Genomic DNA, 18,144 nt, shown 5'->3' with positions numbered 1-18,144 from the left:
TAAAGGTACTGAAGTTGTCATTTCCTTCTCTAGATTATCTGACAAATTAGGAAATTGAGGCAAATGGGATTAAGTGACTAGCCCAATATCACACAGCTAATACATATCTGAGGCCAGATTTGAACTCAGGAAGATGAATTTTTCAGACTTCAGGTCTAGTACTCTATCCACTGCACCACTGAGCTGCCCTGACCTAGCCCATAGTAAGGGTTTAATAAATACTCGCTGGATTGTTAATGAGTAGAATATAATTTTAACCTGAAACAGACTAAGTCAAAGATTACAGCTATGAAATTAGCCAACCTGTTAAACTGTTTGAAGTTGACTTAAATAACAGGATTATATACTGCTAACTAGCCACAAAGATGAACTCTAAGATACCCAAATACCATGAAAAAAAGAATTCTTATGCTATAAATAGCTGACTGTGCATATATTATACTATTAACACAATTTTTATTTGGGATCAAAAAGATGAAAGGAATAATTGGGAAGAAATAACCTCGAGATGTTGGGTGATAACAGTAGACATTAGCAATGACATAATGCAGAGAAATTTTCTATTTGATAAGGCCAACATCATGGTCAACGGAGTTAGAATATCTAGAAGCTATTCCCAACTCTACAGCCTCTGTGAAGTTTCTTACCCTTTAAAATATACAGAATATCTACTGTCCTGAACTCTCAGTGAGAGGCTCTACTGTAATAAGATGTGCAAAAAGACTTGAAAATTGTACTGTATGCAATAGGAATGTAAGAAAATGCAATGATATTATTCCTACCATCATTTATCGATACCTTAGATCAGTTTCATCACACTCGATATTCTTCTAGAGTTGTCTAACAAGAATCAGAGGATGGGGCTGGTCTGAGAATAGCTTAGGAAGAAATGGCAAAGTAAAGGGGTTAAATAGAGGCTCAACTTTCTGTGGAAAGAGAAAACAGGGAGTCCTCACATGGTCATAACCTTCAACCCCCACTCTTACTTCCACTTTCCTCAATCTAACACTACCATGGGTACAGAAGATTCACGGTTCATTACTCTTTTACTATTACCATGGATAACAAAGAATTCAATGTATTATAAAGTACACAATTCTGAATGATCAACTTTTAGATGCAAAGAATGAAATGAGATTGGGGACCCAAGACAGAAAGCTACAGGTGGTTGGGAGGCTGTTATTTTTTGTGTCTTTTAAATAAAATGGAAGGTTCCCAGGCATTACATAAAGTAACAAAAACCCTGTCCCAGTTCACTTTGCATATTTGTGGAGGCTAAGGAGGAAAACTTCTTTACTTAACTCAGCAAGAATCAGTTAGATTCAAAAGTGAATGATCTTTTCTGGGAAACCTAAGCAGCTGCTGGGAAACTGATGAATAGAAAACCAATGCAAGGTCACTGAAACAATTCCAGAAACAAATCTTGGCCAAGTCCTCAATGTCACCACCTGGTTCCCTCAAACGACCTAAAAATTTCAAAAGAGACTAATAACTCAGAGCTGAAAAACATAAAATAAGATAGAACAAGTAAAAATGAGATCAGGTTGTTTTTTCCTTCACTTAAAAATGGAAAGTATATTCCTTGATCATTCAAACTTCTGTTGTGCCAGAAATGCTTCTATGACCATGCTCCTCTTCTAATATATACGATATATGGCAATTTCAAAATGGACAGGGCTGGAAAATATCTAGCTAAGATGTTTTTGAACAAGCAAGAAACATATAAATACTAAATACCACATTACCAGACAATTCAGATGGGCAAGCTTTCGTTATTTTTTATTTTCTTTTTATTAAAAGCAGATGAAAGGTTCCCTTCCCCCCTAACCCACCAGGCCAAATTGATTTCAATATTACTATTCACAAATTACTTACAAATGTTGTTTTAACAAGAACAAGATTTTAACATAGATTCAGTAATCTAGAAGGTTAAGATTAAAATTAGAGAGACAGAGAGAGTGTAAGACCGTGTGTGCGTGTGCGTGTGCGTGTGCATGTGAGTGTGCGTGTGTGTGTAGACAGATGAGGAGAGAGACAGGGACTGAGGGTAGGGAGGGACAGAGGGTGGATAGGGAGGGAGGGAGGGAGGGAGACAGACAACATTTCTTTTACTATCACAAGAGAAAACAGCATAAGGAAGATGTACCCTTGTCTCCCAACACCAGAGTCAGGACTAAGTTCTAGTACAATTCACTTTAGTTTTGACATCTGTATCACCCATGCACCATTTGGGAACACTAAAGCTTGTTAGTTATTCAAGTGACCAGAGAAGGAGGTAAATGGCATGTAATCCTTGTCACAAAGTGAACTCCAATTGTGGATTCTGGCTAATAGCTGTTGATACTACTTTTGGTCCACAGTCTGGATAATACTCAGGCTCAGAAATGGCTGCCCCTTGCCCCTCACCCCATTTACTGTACATCAAGCTTGCCTGCTGCTGTTCCTTTCCAACAACTACTGGTTATAGGGCATGTAATAATCATCTTTACTCTGGCTTGGAGCACACCCAAACCTCTTTATCTCTTTATGGGATTCCCCACCCCCACCTTCCACTTAAAAGCATTTCAAAAACCCTAATAAGACGCAGCTGCCCTTAAGTTTCTTTCTCATAGGTTCCCCGACAGGTCACAGCACTCATTAGGAAGACAGATGAGCAATAGATTTTAAAATTTATGTTATTTAAATTTTTTATTATCTATTTCAAAATTCCATTTAATTAAGCTTAATTTCTCATTTGTCTGTTTTGTATCTATAAGTTGAAGCCATCTGCCAGAAACTGGGGGATATTTCCCCCTGACCAAGAAAATTAAAATTTCTAATTGCTGAAATTAGAAAAAATGTAATTATCTGGCAAGGGAAAAGCTCTTTAAATACTATCGAGTCTGACTTCATAAACATTCAGTCTTTTAGAAATGTAAGGGATAACACAAGAATCCCCCACCGAAAGGGCGTTCTGGGTGGTGTTCTTTAAGCTGGTTGCCGTAACTGTGATTTCTCCAAAATTTCCCTTTGCTGGCAGGGAGTCTCAATGGGAAAAGGCACTGTCTTGACCACTCTGAACATTCTGGGAACTTTAATGACAAGCCTCTTCTCAAGAATATAGGTAATCAAGGCTATGAGGAAACCACAAGTAACTCCTTTGGAAATCTGACCTTTTCATTTTCACATCTAGTTTACTTGTCTGGACAGTATTTGTCCAGAATCTCAGAATTGCAAGTGAACTCGGAGGCCTTCTAATACAAATAGTACCTGAAGACCTCTAGTGAGAGGTCTTATCATCTGAAGCAGCTACTCCTGCTTCTAGACAGCTCTAATTGGCATGTAGTTTTTCCTTGGCCTGAACATTTCTCTCTTTCACTTGTAACCATTCTTCCTAGCTCAGTCCTCTTTTACCTATAAACCAAGTTCAATCTGTCCTACTAGGAAGAGCCCAATCAAATACTTAACATCACAGACCATAGAGCTGGAAGGGAACTTAAGAGGCCACAGAATCCAAATCCCATTTTAGAGATGAGACAACTCAGTCCCAGAGAGGTTAAATATCTTGCTCTGAGCAAAACAGCTAGTAAACTCTCAAACACAGGTCTTCCTGACTCCAAGTCAAGTGCTTCATCCTTTGGGCTATCTAGCTGCTTCTGTTATGTACGACAGCTATCATGCTCTTTGTCTTCTCTAGGCTAAACATGCAGTCAATTCAACCACTTCTATTATGATATTAACATATATGGGGGGCAATATCCTAAGTCCTTCCCCTACAACAAGTTAGTTTTTCCCCTAAAATTATTGTCACCATCCTTGAGACCTGAGGACTCTAGGTACTAAAGACCTCCTCTATGCCTAGCACAAAACGGCGACAAAGAGCATTGGGTACTCTCTCTAATGCCTGCCTGGTGGCAACTCAAGGAAGGTAGTTTCATTTGGCTGACTCAGCTCCAGGTGTCCTCAATTCTCATCCTTGTAGGCTATCCTTCTGCTATGACTGGGTAAATCTCCTTTCGTTAACTGCTGAATGACCTACAAGTGTCTCATTTTGTTCCAATATCAAACCAAAAATAGTACCCAAAAAAAGGACTGACCAGAGTCAGGAGCAACCCAGAACAACTCAAATTCCTTCATTATTCTGGCTGTCTTCTGAGTGAGCCTCATATTAATCAAAGTCCTTCCATAATGTGGAAAAATGGAACTGAAAACAATAACCCAGATGTGGTCTTACTGTAAAAGCAGACATCTCATCCTGGACACTATGCTTCTCTTAATGTAGCCTAAAGAGTGAATTAGCTTTTCTGGCTGACACCTATGACACTGAGACCCCAATTAGAGTATAAGATCTTTGAGAACAAGAATTTTCCACTTTTTTCTATTTTTAATCCCCAGGGCTTGGGGATAAGCACTGTGCTTGGCACACAGGAGGCATGCAATAAATACTCATTCATTGCTGGCTCACAACGAGAGCTTGCATTCTAATAAAACTCTCAGGTTTCCTTTTGTTTTGAACAAGTTAATTCTCACCTTGCTATATTGCACCCATCTTGTACTAGTGAAATAGATTTCCTGAACTCAAGTGTAAAACTTTATATTTATCTTTATTCAGATCAATGTTCCAGCCTGCTTCGATGTTCAAGATTAATGCTCAATGTTCTAGCCTGTTGAGATTTTGGGGATTCTGAGTTCATCAAAATGTGACCTCCTTTAGGACAGAGACTGTATTTTGGCCTTTCTTTATATCCCTAGTACTTAACAGAGTACCTGGCACACAGTATGTTTAATGCTTAGTTTTTCTGGCCCATCTGACTCTTCATGACCCTAACTGGGTTTGGTTTGGTTTGGTTTTGGCAAGGACACTGGAGTGGTTTGTTATTTCCTTCTCCAGCTCAGTTTACAGATGAGGAAACTGAGACAAAAAGGGTTAAGAAACTTGCCCAGGGTCACACTGCTAGTGCCTGAGGTTGGATTTGAACTCAGGTAAATGAGTTTTCCTCATTTTCCTGCACTTTATGCACCTAGCTGCCCCAATATGTACACAGTAAGCATGTAGTAACTGCCTGTTGACTGACTTGAGAAAAATTATTTCTGTCTTGTATTCAATAACTAATTATTGAATCAAAGTTTTTCTCCTCATCAAGAAATCAACCAGTGTGGGAAATTTTGTTCAAAGAGTTATTCAGACTAAAGATCCAATCAAAAGACAGTAAAAGAAATTCTAAGTTTAGGCCAATGACAAGATTCCTGCTCATTTTGTTTACTCAGACAAGTCTGAGAAAATGTAGATCAGACAGGTGATGTGGAAATTGATGTCTCTCTGAACAAGACTTGAATTATCTAAGTCACGAAACCCCAAGATTCTCATTGTAATATAGCTCACTTCCCATTACAACATTCATTCTCTCATTAATTGTTAATCAATCAGAGTTCACTGCCACCCTCAGAAACACTTGTCAAGAGCATATATAAACTGTGAGTCCACCACCAGACGTGTGTTTGGCATTTGAGAAACTCCTTTTATTAATAAACATTAATAGATTAAATTACCCAGAAACTATGTCTCTTGAACTTTTTATATGTCACACTCTATCATCCCCTAGGTTAGAGATCTTTTCCACTTGGTGTCATTTGCAAATCTGGGCAACAGGTCATCTAAGCCTTTATTTAAGTCACTGACAAAAAATGTTTAAGCAGCACAGGGAGTAAAAACCACTGGAACATTTCACTGGAGTCTACACAGCATCACAGGCTAGGCTGGAAGGGACCATGGTATCCAACCATCTACACCAACTTTCTAATTCTGCACAAGAGGAACTGAGAGACTCCTTGAGGCTGTTACTTGCCCGTGATCATGCAGATAGCAAGTGGCAAAGACAAGATTCAAACCTACAACTTCTGATGCAGAATTCAGGGCCCTTTCCTTCAGGTTTGCAAAGAACTGATTAATGAACATTCTTTGGGTCCTACCAATCATTTCCATATGCTTCTAACTGCATTCTTGTCTTGTCCAACATTATTCCATTTTTTTTTTGTAAGAATAACATGAAAGATTTTTGTCAGTGCTCTGCTAACATCTGGGTAAACTATAGCCATGGCATTTCCTTGACTGACAAGTTTTGTAACCCTCTCAAAAAAGGAAATGGGGTTACTCTGGCATGCCCTATTCTTGATGAAGCTACGCTTCATTACTCACTGACAGTGATTTCTATGTAGATTTAGGGAGCACAAACACAGGAAACTATCTCAGAGGAGCATGTAGCCAAAAGGTTTAAAATTCATGAGCTTATTTGAAAAGTTTAAAAACAATAACAGAGATTAAAAAAACTCAACTTTACTGCATGATAAAACAAGGTAGGCTTGGCACTTAACAGTTGTTTTACTTGTATGTTAACTGTTTATTGATTTCTATTTTTTTTTTTTAAACCCAGTACTGACTGTGAAGTAGGAACACTGCAGCCAGGAAGGAGGTCTTTGCTTCAGCATTTTGCAATCTAATCAAACTTACTTCACCACCTACAAGTCCTATATTTCACAATGTAGTGTCCTGGCTAGCACATAAAATACTATTGTCCTGATGACCCAAAACACATGCCTGAAGGTGACTTTCCTTTTATTGCTTTCAAGTAGATGGGCCAGAGAGATGTATGCTACAATGAATATTAATAGATATTTTTATTTACATCATAAGGCTAAAGACAGGTTTTATATTAGAGTATTCTGGGATTAGTTGCTTAGCTCCTTATCATTACTGTGCCGTTGTAGTCAAAGATACAATGATCTTTGCAGGTGAAGGTTCTACCCATTAAAAAGCACCTGACTTTCCTTGATCTGGACCAAGTGAGTCTATATAATAAGGAAAGGAGAGAATAGGTAGGGAAGGAAAGAAAGGGAAAAGTAATAAATAGGAGTGATAAACAAATGGAATAGCGAGAGAGAAGCAATAGAGAAGCACAAAGGAAGAACCCTCAAGAGATCCAGTCCTCTTTGAGACAGAAAAGAGACAGTGTAATTCAGAGCAAATGTTCATTCAGTCAACCAAGGGACATCTGGGGCCCTTCCATCCACGTTGCAACTGAACCATCTTTTATGCATTATTTCCCATATTAAAATGTGAGCTCCTACAGCAGGTCTCACTTTTAAAATTTCTATCCCTAGCGTTTGCCACATAATAAGCATTTAATAAATGCATTTTTATTCAATTTCATTCATTCATTAAAGAAGTGTGCATGTTCTTCCTGTATCCACATCATTACAGAGGTATGAAACAGATGGAAAAAAAAGCAGTCATGTAGGCTGAGATGGAGGACAGATAGGTAGAAGTGGGGTAAGGCATCTCTCTGTAACATTCTCTCATTATGGGGAGCAAACTAAGCAAAACAAAATACTCACATTTATTGTCGTTAAATTGTTTCTGACTCTTTGTGACTTCATTTGGGATTTTCTTGGCAAAGACACTGGAGTAGTTTGCCATTTCCTACCCCAGTTCATTTTACAGATGAACTGAGCCACATAAGGTAAAGTCACTTGCTCAGAGTACCACAGCTAGTAAGTGTCAGAGGCCAGATTTGAACTCAAGAAGAATAATCTTCCTGACTTTAGACTCCACACTCTATTCACTGCACCACCTAACTGCCCAGACAAAACACTCACGTACCAACACTTTAAAAGTAAGAAAGGGAGAGAAAAAGAAATAATGAACCACACCAGAAAAAAAAAGTCAAATGCATAAAATGAAAGGTCCAAAAGAAAAAACAAGGTAAAGAAGAAAAGCTAACATAGAGAATGAATGTATTTAAAAGAATGTAGAACATAATGAATCTGACCAAAACACAATAAAGGAGTTGAAAATAGGTGATGATGGGTAGAAGTGGTAAAATATAAATGAAGAAAACCCAATGTCTCAGAAATAGAATTTCTGGACAGATTTAGCCATATTTGACTAACTTCAAAAAACAAATTACATACAAAAAAAAATCTCGCTTTTGAGAATTAAGAACTGGGTATTCTCCGTTGCTGGAACTAGAACAAAGCAGACAAAGAATCTCCATCAATTTCCATTAGGAGGAAAGACAAAAGAAAGGGTGGTGGTAGGAAAAGAAGAGTTACTGTAAAATGTTTCCTAATCTGCTTACTAAAAGGGAGTGAATAATTACAGAGAAACCTGATCTCATGACTCTTCCAATAAACCCTGAGCATATTATAACTTAACTTATCCTGCGGATTATGGATCATGGTGTCAGATTTAGAGCTGAATGGAGTTGTTGAGTCCACTTAATTTTACAGATAAGAAAACTGAGGTACAGAGAAGCTTCACAGGTGGGATTTGAATTCAGGGCTTCTAGACTCCACATCCGGTATACAAGTCTTCTCAATCTAAAACCCCTCCCTCCATCTACACTTACTCACATCCTCTTCCAGTTCCCCCTTTCTCAATGATATATTTCATGTGAAAGCTCTTAATTTTCCAGCAATTAGAATACCAGTGTTAAGTTTTTTAGAAATAAGAAAAACAAAATTGCTTTAAACAAATCAAAATTGAAAAAGTATTCCTTTACCATGGATCTGTAAATTAATCTGGAACAATGAGAACAGGACTGGATTTGTAGCCAGAGGACCTGAGTTTTATCTAGGTTTGGGTGATCTTGGGCAAATCACTGAAGGTCTCCAGGTTTCAATTTCCTCATGTAAAATGTGAGGGGTTGAAATAAGGTGTTATCTAACTCTGACTTTATGACCCAAAGACACCCACAATAATAATTTTATAATGGGGAGTTTTTTCAGTTCTAATCAGATCCTACTCCCACCCCAGGCCTGTGACTTCAGTGATGAGAGGCAGTAGGGGTCTAAGCAGGGTGCCTCTAAGACACGCTGGTTGTGTGACTAGATAATTAAGGACAAAAGTTGCAGATCTATGGCTTAGGGCTGGCTTAAAAAAAATAAGAACTTCAAGTGAGGAAATAATTGTCTTCCAATGATGATCAGCAACTACTTAACCATTTAGAGAGCTGCTTGGAACACTGAAAGTTTCAGTAACCTCCTCAGGTCATACAGCTACTCTGTGTCAGAGATGGGTCTCTCTGTCTACTCTCTGTCCAGTGGGGTCAAACTCAAAGGGAAACAGCGAACACTAAACATTCATTTATGACGCCTGAAGGTCACATATTAACTTAGACATTAACATTTTCGTTGTTGTTCAGTCCTTTCAGCTGAGTCCAAGTCTCTGTGACCCCATTTGGGCCTTTCTTGGCAGAAACATTGGAGTGGTTTGCCATTTCCTTCTGCAGTTCATTTTCCAGATGAAGAAACTGAGGCAAACAGGGTTATGTGACTTGCCCAGGGTCACATAGCTAAATAATTATAACTAAATAACATTGACTATATTCTATTGAATTTTTATTTATTTTGTCAAATATTTCCCCTGTCCCACACTACCCTATCTCTACCCCTTCTGAGAGAAAAAAGGTCATGGAGCAGACAACATTGAGGCCTTAGTATATTTTCTTTCTTTGTGGTTTTGTGGTATCAACACTGCATGCTCTTCTGACAACAAGAAGCTGACTATCTGAAACATTCGGAAGTTCTTTACCTGGAGGAAGGAAGGGAACACACAAAATCACACCAAAAACAGCTGGGAGCTGGCGTTAATTTCTGTAATAGTCTGAGTAAGAAAGCCTTTGGCACTTAACCCTATGGGGCTCCAAATGCCGGTGTAGCTGGAATAGGGCAAACCTGTATTTTCTAGCCACATTTCCTTGATTTTAAATTATATGCTCTGCCCAGGAGGAATTGGTCCACATTTTTCAATTGGTCTACTTTTACACTGTCTGTCTTTAATGATATTGTGGTGAAAATACATTTAATTAGCCTTTTGCTTCTATTTAACTTCTCTTCACTATTTAATTTCTTCTTAAACTAATTAGGGTAGCAGCTTTGCTATATGAGTTCCAAAAGTGAATACTGAAAGACGTGCTTCAAAAAAAAAAATTCAAAACAACCAACAACTGCTGTTTACAAAAAACAAATACAAAGAAATATTTGCTTTCCTCCACAAACATCCCTATTCAGTCTCTACTACAGAGATTCCTATGGCAATGGGAGCCTTATATAAACAAACAAGAAAAAGTGTAGAAAAACCTTTAGATATCAGGGGAAAAAGAAATCTAACTAAAGACTGATTGTCTCTAACAAGGAGTCAAATAGTATCTAGGGGGATAATCAGGCAACATTCCAAAGTACCTGGGTCAACTTCCCTAAATTTCTACACTGTAAAAAATAAATCTGTATTTTTGAAAATTTTACCTGGCAACTCTTCTCCACTTTATTTCTAAATTCTTATTTGGTCATCAGTCTGACCAAAATGGCTATTTCTTGGGAAGCCTGATAACTTTGAAGTTCCAGAGAGCCGCATAAAATAAAAGAATGAATGAGCTAGAGAATTTCAACATGAGTAAACACAAGAGGGGGAGGTGGTGGAGGGGAATACTTAACCTTTATAGCTAAGTCCAAGTCTCAGGGCCTTTTCAGGATGCACTATTAGATGTTAAAAAAAAATCATACCAGTTGCCTACTGACTATATTGGTTTCTAAAGTTTAAAAGCTAACTGAAATGAAAAATAGCTTCACTTAAAATTGATTTCCTAACATATGTTGACACAATTAAGGTGGTTTGCAAATCAGACTACTTTGGCATCAAAGATAATTTAAAACTATACTAGAACACTATTGTTACTGTAAAATCAGATGGATGCAAACACATACACAAACATGCACAGTTTTCCTTTCCTCTTTCTTTTGAAAACTACTGATAAGGTCAAAGAAAAAATAATGGAACTAACATTATGAAGCACCTTCTCGTGGTAATGATTCATTCTAACTGAAAGTTAAATGCCAGACTGATGTAGTAAGACAAGTACGAGATATGCGGCCAGAAACCTGGGCTCAAGTTCCTGTCTTTCTACTTCTAGTTGCTTGAATTTAAAATAGGCTTCTCTGAATCTCAATTTCCTCATCCATAAAATGGGGATAACATACCACTTACACGATAACGCTACTCTGAGGCTTCAATTAGATAATGCTTTTTTCTTTCAATGCCCTCCAAACCGAAGCTACTGTCTTTACTGCTACCACTAACCTTATCACCACTAAAAACAACTCAGTAAACCTTGGAAGGCTCTGTTTTTGTAAAAGACACTGTGCTGGTCCAAAAAGATGGGAAAAAATGACATAGTTTCTGCTCTTGAAAAGTTTGCACTCTAATAGTGGAGTTAAAACATATACAGAAAGCATCATAATCTAGGATAAAACATGATGGAGTCAAAAAAGATTCAGAGAAGTGTTTGAAGAAAGGTTGAGAAAAGAGGCAGCATTTTCATCTGGGAGAATCAGGAAAAGTTTCATGCAGGGCACAGTACCTGAACTGAGGTTTGAAAGCTAAGTAGGATTCCAACAGGCAGAGATTCAGAAAATGCAGTTCAGGCACCAGCCTACACAGAGGCATGGTAGTGGGAGATGACAGATTACAGTTGGGGAACAACCAGTAGCTCACTTAGGCCAGAATGTAGAGTGGATGAAGGGGGATAAATGAGGCCAGTAAAGTTAGGTTGGATCCAGGGTTAAGGCCATTAGGAGGTTCTCCTACATGCTAGTGTCCTCTCCCACAAAACTGTCTGGTATTTCTCTGTCTTTACTTACATGCGTGCATGTCATTTCTCTAGATCTAACTAGCTGCTTCATTTTTGTAGTAGTTATCCATAGTGCCTACCACAGTGCTTGGCATAAAATTGGCTGTTCATTGACTGACTTTATAACACAGAGGAATCTTTAATTAATTTTATGCTATCTCTCCTTGCCATCTGTTCAGGAGATATCTATTCAATTCCTCTCCTCTAACTGCTGTAGTCAGCAATCAGAGGACATGACAGTAGGGAGGGACCTTCAAGACCACCCAGTCTAACACCTTCATTTTATAGCTGAGCTAACTGAGACATAAAGAGGTGAAGTATCTTATCCAAAATCACCAATGTGGGTGGCAGGCCTCTTTGTTAATCATCCTTCCCACTACCCCCCATTTCTTCCCCCAATGTGTCCTTGTCTGATGGTGTCCCCTGGTGGTTAGCATGAAGAACTACCTGACAGTTTCTTCCTTATCTTCTAGAGAGATGCTGAAGTCTGTCATGTCTGAATCTTCCCAACCCCATTTAGAGTTTTCTTGGCAAAGATAATGGAGTCGTTTGCCATTCCTTCTCCAGCTCATTTTACATGTGAGAAACTGAGGCGAAGAGGGTTAAATGACTTGCCCAAGGTCACATAGCTGAAAAGTGTCTGGGCACAGATTTGAACTCAGGAAGATGAGTCTTCCAGATCCCAATCCTAACCTGGATACAAGTTCTGCCTTTGACCCATACCAAGCTGGAAGAACCATAGACAGGCCATCTAACCACTAAGCATCGAAGGTGATTCTCCAACAATAAAAATTTCAGAAAAATTTCTGATTTGCATCACTTAAGGTAGTTTCCAAACTGGGGTCCCTTACAGATGAAATCACAGATCTAGATTTGCTTAAAAATTCCCTTGATCACTACTGCCTTGGTGACAGGTATAAAGCAGCCATGCTCTCAGAGCTCAGTTCCCATATACAAAGCTAGTTAACAACAAGCTTCCTTTTTCTCTCACTACCATCTCTTGCCAGTTCTTTCCATTTCTCCTCTTCAAAGAGACACCTACCCAGCGCTGATAAACATGAATAATGCCCAGGATATGGATATTTCTTGTCATAAGAAAAAGAGAAGCCAAAGTTTTGAAGTGAAATTAGAAATAATGAGGAAGCAATGACACACTCTCCAAAAACTCTTCAAAGTCTGTAGAAATACCCAGAGGCATCTTCACCAGAGTTTCGATCTACTTCCTCATTCTTCTCTGGGCTTGCTTTTATTCTCTCTCATACATCAACTTTCAAGACAGTTTAAAAAAACAAAACCCTAACACTATCTCCTGCTAATTTTTTCAGGATCATAGATTTAGAATAAGAGATTTTAAAATTTTAATTGCTAGTATTTTGTTATTTTCTCCTGCTTTTTAAAATTGTAAATGCAAAGTATTTGCAGCTTTATCATGTGGACAAATAGGCTTTTGCTAATCTGGGAATATCACTACCAAGTATGATATTTTTTCAAGAAAAAGTATCTTCTGAGTACTTAAATAGTGACTTAAAAATAAAATTTGGAATAGAACCCATTTCAAATTTGAGGGCTTCTTAGAGCGTTATTTTAATTATTTGGTTTCAAAGCTTATATTTCTGAAAATATTGTGTAGATCATGGGACTTAAGAGTTGGAAATAATTATACAAATCACCCAGTTCAACCATCTCCCCTTTTTCTACAGATGAGAAAACTGAACCTCAGCTTCTTTATCATAAATGGGAATGATAACATATTTTTACTGTTTGTTTCATAATGTAATGTGAGGGTCAAATAACATAGTGTATGTATAGCATTTTGTGACAATAGCTTAAAGTATAATGTCAGTGTCAGCTATCATTATCACCTCCTCATTTTACAGACAAGGAAACAGCTCCAGAAAGGTCACATGACTAATGGTCCCTCTGAAAATAATGGTCAGATCTTCAGACTTTTCTCTTTTATCCAAATAATTTCTCCCTAACGTGACTGTGTCATCCAAAATCTGTATAAATCCCACAATCTTTCTGACTTTAGTATATCATGATCCTGAAAAGGGACTTGGAGCGTATCTCACTCCCCATTTATACAGTACTATAATATAGCAGAGCCCTTTCATGAGGTAGGAAAATTTTCCATCCCTCAAAATTATCAAAATCTAAAATCACTGGAAGTGACGCAGTGAGGCTGTTAGCCTCTGCTTTGCCTGTACTCATTCCTGGCATTCTAAAATTTCAATACATTTAATTTTTATTTTGAAAAGGGAACTTTTTCATACCCTATTCTCCTAGAAAGGGGGAAAAATTCCATAGAAAAGAATTTCTCCTGGAAAACAACAGTTGAAAAAAATGACAAACCTGAGCCCTCATCTCCAATTGCTAATATAATTCCCATTATCAGAGCTGATGGGAACATGTAATATACCATTTTCCTCCAAAAGAAAAAAAAAATGCAATGAAATTAAAATGTAAACCCTATTGATTAACATAAGGCAACGATTAGACCTTCCAACTAGCATTATATAAAAAGTTGAAAAAATATGAATTCAGTCTTTGTTATGTGCTAAATAATATATTACATAGCTCTCCCCAATTAGCCCTCTCCCCTTACTGCCCTAATAGGTTTACTAGAAGAAACCTAAAAAATAAATACTAAGGTGGTAAGTTAACCTCACTAAGTTAATCTTGACTTCTCTACACTGTCTTAGACAGATCCCTTTGTACTTTTAATACTAATCTGCATTTGACTGAGTATTTGACTTGGTATGATAAAATCTGGAGGCAATCATGATTTCAGCCATATGACTACAACAGATTCAAACTCTTATTAAGAAAAAACAAAACCAACAACCTAGAATGTCAATCCCGGGACAGGAAGAATATCTAACTCTTTGTATACAAATATCTTCTTTCTGTTTGTTTTATATGTCCTTCCCTTTTTCTTCAATCTCTGTCCCCCAGACCCACCACTCCTTAAAAAGGCATATATTATATTCTTGTTTTAATGAAGTCAACTAGAAGAGATCTACCAATAAACCAATAAATCTGAAAAGATTCCATGTAAGGATGTAAGAGTGATGAGAACTGCATTTAACCAAATCAGATGATACAACCCAAAGACATTTACTTTTCTAATCCACTTTCATGAACTACTCTTCAAGATTTAAACTTGCTTCTAGAAAGGGTGGTTTTTTGACCCAGTTATAACTTATATCACAAATACTCTGGCTATAGGTGCCTTACCTCCTTTACATGTGTGTGAAAAGAAACAGACATGTCCAGCAAGATCTTACGCTGCTCCACTCGACGAACAAAATCTTGTATCCGGTCTTCCAGCTGATGGGCTGCTTGATAAATCTCTTCTGGGTCACATTCTCCAGTCTGAGCCAGCTGTTCAGCTGCTTCTAGTAATTTATCAGCATTGGTATATGTGTTCTGCATAAGAGAGCATACAGAAAAACAGAAAAAATATAAATAAAAACAAACTTAGAAGGATAGAAGCCAGGAGACAAGATGAATATACATAAGAGCATCCACGTAGTCAAGTTTTGATATTTCTGTAGTTCTAATCAGAAAGAAATAGTGCAAACACTAAAGTAGTAAGCCACTGAAATCATTCATCAATAACCTTTTCATTATCCTGACATTAAGTAGCTAAGTATCTGATCCTATTGCAAAGTCCTTCCATACTGAAGAGAATCCATTGGTTCAGCTGTCCCATTTAGAACCAAATAATAAAATGCCTCCTTGCAACTGTACAGACAGCAGCCAACATATAGGAAGGAACAGTAAAATGTCCACTTCACTTTTTTTCTTCCAGTTTCATAACAGTATAAAGAGCTCTAATTTTGTTCTTTTTAGATGGTATCTGTGCCTTTATGGTAATTCCCAAGATGCTGGTTAGACAGTTAAGTTCCCAAAATATCAGTCCCTGCTCTTCTTATGTACAACCATAGTATTCTAAGTTTCAGGGAGCTTTTCCTTTCTTTGTGGCTGAACATTAAGGTTATAATAGCAGTAATATGTACCAACTTTTCCCCAGTTTTTTTGAAGAGCTAAAAATTAAGTTTAAAAACATTGTAATATTTACATTAAAAATATATTCCATGTGATCCTTGAGAAACCGAAGCTTGCTGTCTGGTCTTTTACATTAAAGAGCCATGACAAAGTCCTCTTACTGGTTAAGTGAACTAATAGTGTGAGTGTCCGCTGGGGGGAGCAGTTAAGACAGGATTTTGAAATTAAGGAGTTGGAGGCACCTTAAAGTTCCAGAGAGCAGATTTAAGGGCTGCAGGCAAGTTAAAGAATTAATTCTGATTAGGAGGCAAAAAGAATGTAAGAATTTGACAGATCAGAAGCAAAGCTGAAATCAAGGACTTTTTGTGTCTTTTTTTTTAAGTACATACAGTAAGAATATTTTAGAGCAGAATTAGTCAAGTAAAACTTGAGACTTTAGCACAAATGTGGGTGATACTAGGGAAAAGAGCCAAGTAAAAAGGAAAATGCAAAAATGCATTCATTACCCTCTTCAGCTACATGAAAAGAAATAAGGTTTCACATTCACTTTCAAGTTACAAACTTCTCTCTGTATATAAGTTTCCAACGGATTCTCCCCTCCTTCCTGCTGCTCCTCCTCTCCTCCAATTAACAAAAAAAATGATGATAATGTGTTAGGACTCATTTTGTATCAGCATTCTAGCATCACAGAGTTCCTAATAATATGATACTGTGGAGGAGAAAGATAGTGATATCAGCGATCATTCTTTGGAGTTGTATCATTCAGTTACACTGAAAAGTTTCTTTTTATGTTTTAAAAAGTACAAAATAAGGTTACATGAACTTTGAATAAAATGTAATATATTTGTTAAAAGTCAAATTGAAGGAAACTATGGGGTAATGGCTAAAGAGCTAGCCACAGAGTCAAAGAATCCCAAGGTCAAGGCCAGGTTCTGAAATGTACTTTGCTTGGACACCCTTGGTAAATCACTTAACCTCTCAGTGCACCAGAAAATCTCTAAGGCAGGGCTTCTTAACCTTTCTGATGGCACAGTCACTTTTGGCACCCTGGTGAAGCCTACAGACCCCTTCTCAGAATGTCTGTAAAGCACAAATTATGTAGGATGGCAAAGGAAACCAATAATGTCAATTATCAACATTTTTTTTTTTGTCATACAGCACAAATTAAGAGCCTCTGCCCTAAGGATATATGCTACAGAGAAGGTGCCAACTTGGAATGATAGAGAGAAATTTCCTCACAGGGAATATATTCATCAAACCACAGGTCCACTGCAAGACGAACATCAATTATTGTACAGGACAGTGCAGATCAGCAGCTTGCCTAATTCCCAAACGTTTGGAATAATGTGTTGTGCATGTACAGTAGTCATTAAGGCTGCTCCAAAGACCAGGTTATCCCCACTTTGTATCCGATGTAATACCAGACTAGGGACCATCCCTCTTCTTCTGATGCATTTGGTGACTAGAAGCCTCAATGTTACTTTGAGAAAAGGAAAACAAACTAAGGTGTTAATACCAAGAGGCAGGAACAACTCCACAGTGTTTCTATCTTCGATCCCAGCACACCTGAGATATTTTAACATACTTTTAAGGGTCAACAATTAAGTATGGGTGTATTGTAACTTATCTTTCACATGGTTATGATGCTGCTGACCCACAATCAAACAATTAACAAGCATTTATCAAGAGCCTGCAATAGGCCAGCTATTAAGTTAGGTGCTACAGATACAAAGACTTTATGATCCAGTAACCTTGGCTTCCTTATTGTTCCTCAGTTGGTCAAATTAGTCAGCAAACAAGTATGTATTAAGTACCTACTGTGGGCCAGATGGGGACAGCTAGATGGTGAAATGGATAGAGTGCTGGGCCTGAAGTCAGGAAGAACATCTTCATGACATTAACTAGTTATGTGACCCTGGGCAGGTCACTTAACCCTGTCTGCCTCAATTCTTTATCCATAAAATGACTCCATTATCTTTGCCAAGAAAACCCCAGACAGAGTCATAAAAAGTCAGACATGACTGAAAAAACTGAACAAATGTGCCAGACACCATGCTAAATGCTGGGTATCAAAGACAGGCATCCTCTGCCCTCAAGGAGTTTACAATGTAATGGGGAAGACTATGCAAGCAAGAATGTGCAACAAAGATGCAGACAGGAAAAGTTGGAGATAATCTGGAGAAGCAAGATACTAAGAGTAAGGAGGATGGGGAAAGCCTCCCTGCAGTGGGATGTTAGCTGAATCCTGAAGGGAGCCAAGAGGCAGAGAGGAGAGTTCTAGGCATGAGGGACGGCCAAGAAAAACGCTCAAGAGTCAGGAGAGATGTCTTGTTCAAAGAACAGCCAAAAGGCCAGTGTCTCTGGGGGGCAGCGTATGTGGCGGGACCTAAAGTGTAAGAAGATTATTTGGAGGTCCTATTTTTTAAGTCTTGGCTCATCCTGAGTCTCTGAAGTTTGCTTTTCATGAAGT

At 37.9% G+C, this 18,144-nt stretch overlaps 1 protein-coding gene across 8 annotated transcripts in view; it reads right to left on the bottom strand.

Moving 5' to 3' along the window:
* TRIO (trio Rho guanine nucleotide exchange factor) overlaps positions 1-18,144 on the bottom strand; it is a 509,362-nt gene that overhangs the window by 190,190 nt on the left and 301,028 nt on the right. For all 8 annotated transcript variants that reach the window (XR_011966271.1, XM_072605443.1, XM_072605438.1 and 5 more), the window contains one exon: positions 14,901-15,092. Coding sequence is in view for 7 of the 8 variants with exons in the window: in XM_072605443.1 (XP_072461544.1) it covers positions 14,901-15,092 (192 nt within the window). In the remaining variant the exon portion in view is untranslated. The remainder of the gene's footprint in view (positions 1-14,900; positions 15,093-18,144) is intronic.

The sequence above is a fragment of the Notamacropus eugenii genome, chromosome 4 (assembly GCF_028372415.1).
Source record: "Notamacropus eugenii isolate mMacEug1 chromosome 4, mMacEug1.pri_v2, whole genome shotgun sequence".
Classification (NCBI taxonomy): Eukaryota; Metazoa; Chordata; class Mammalia; order Diprotodontia; family Macropodidae; genus Notamacropus; species Notamacropus eugenii.
This window is presented reverse-complemented; position numbering and strand designations above follow the sequence as displayed.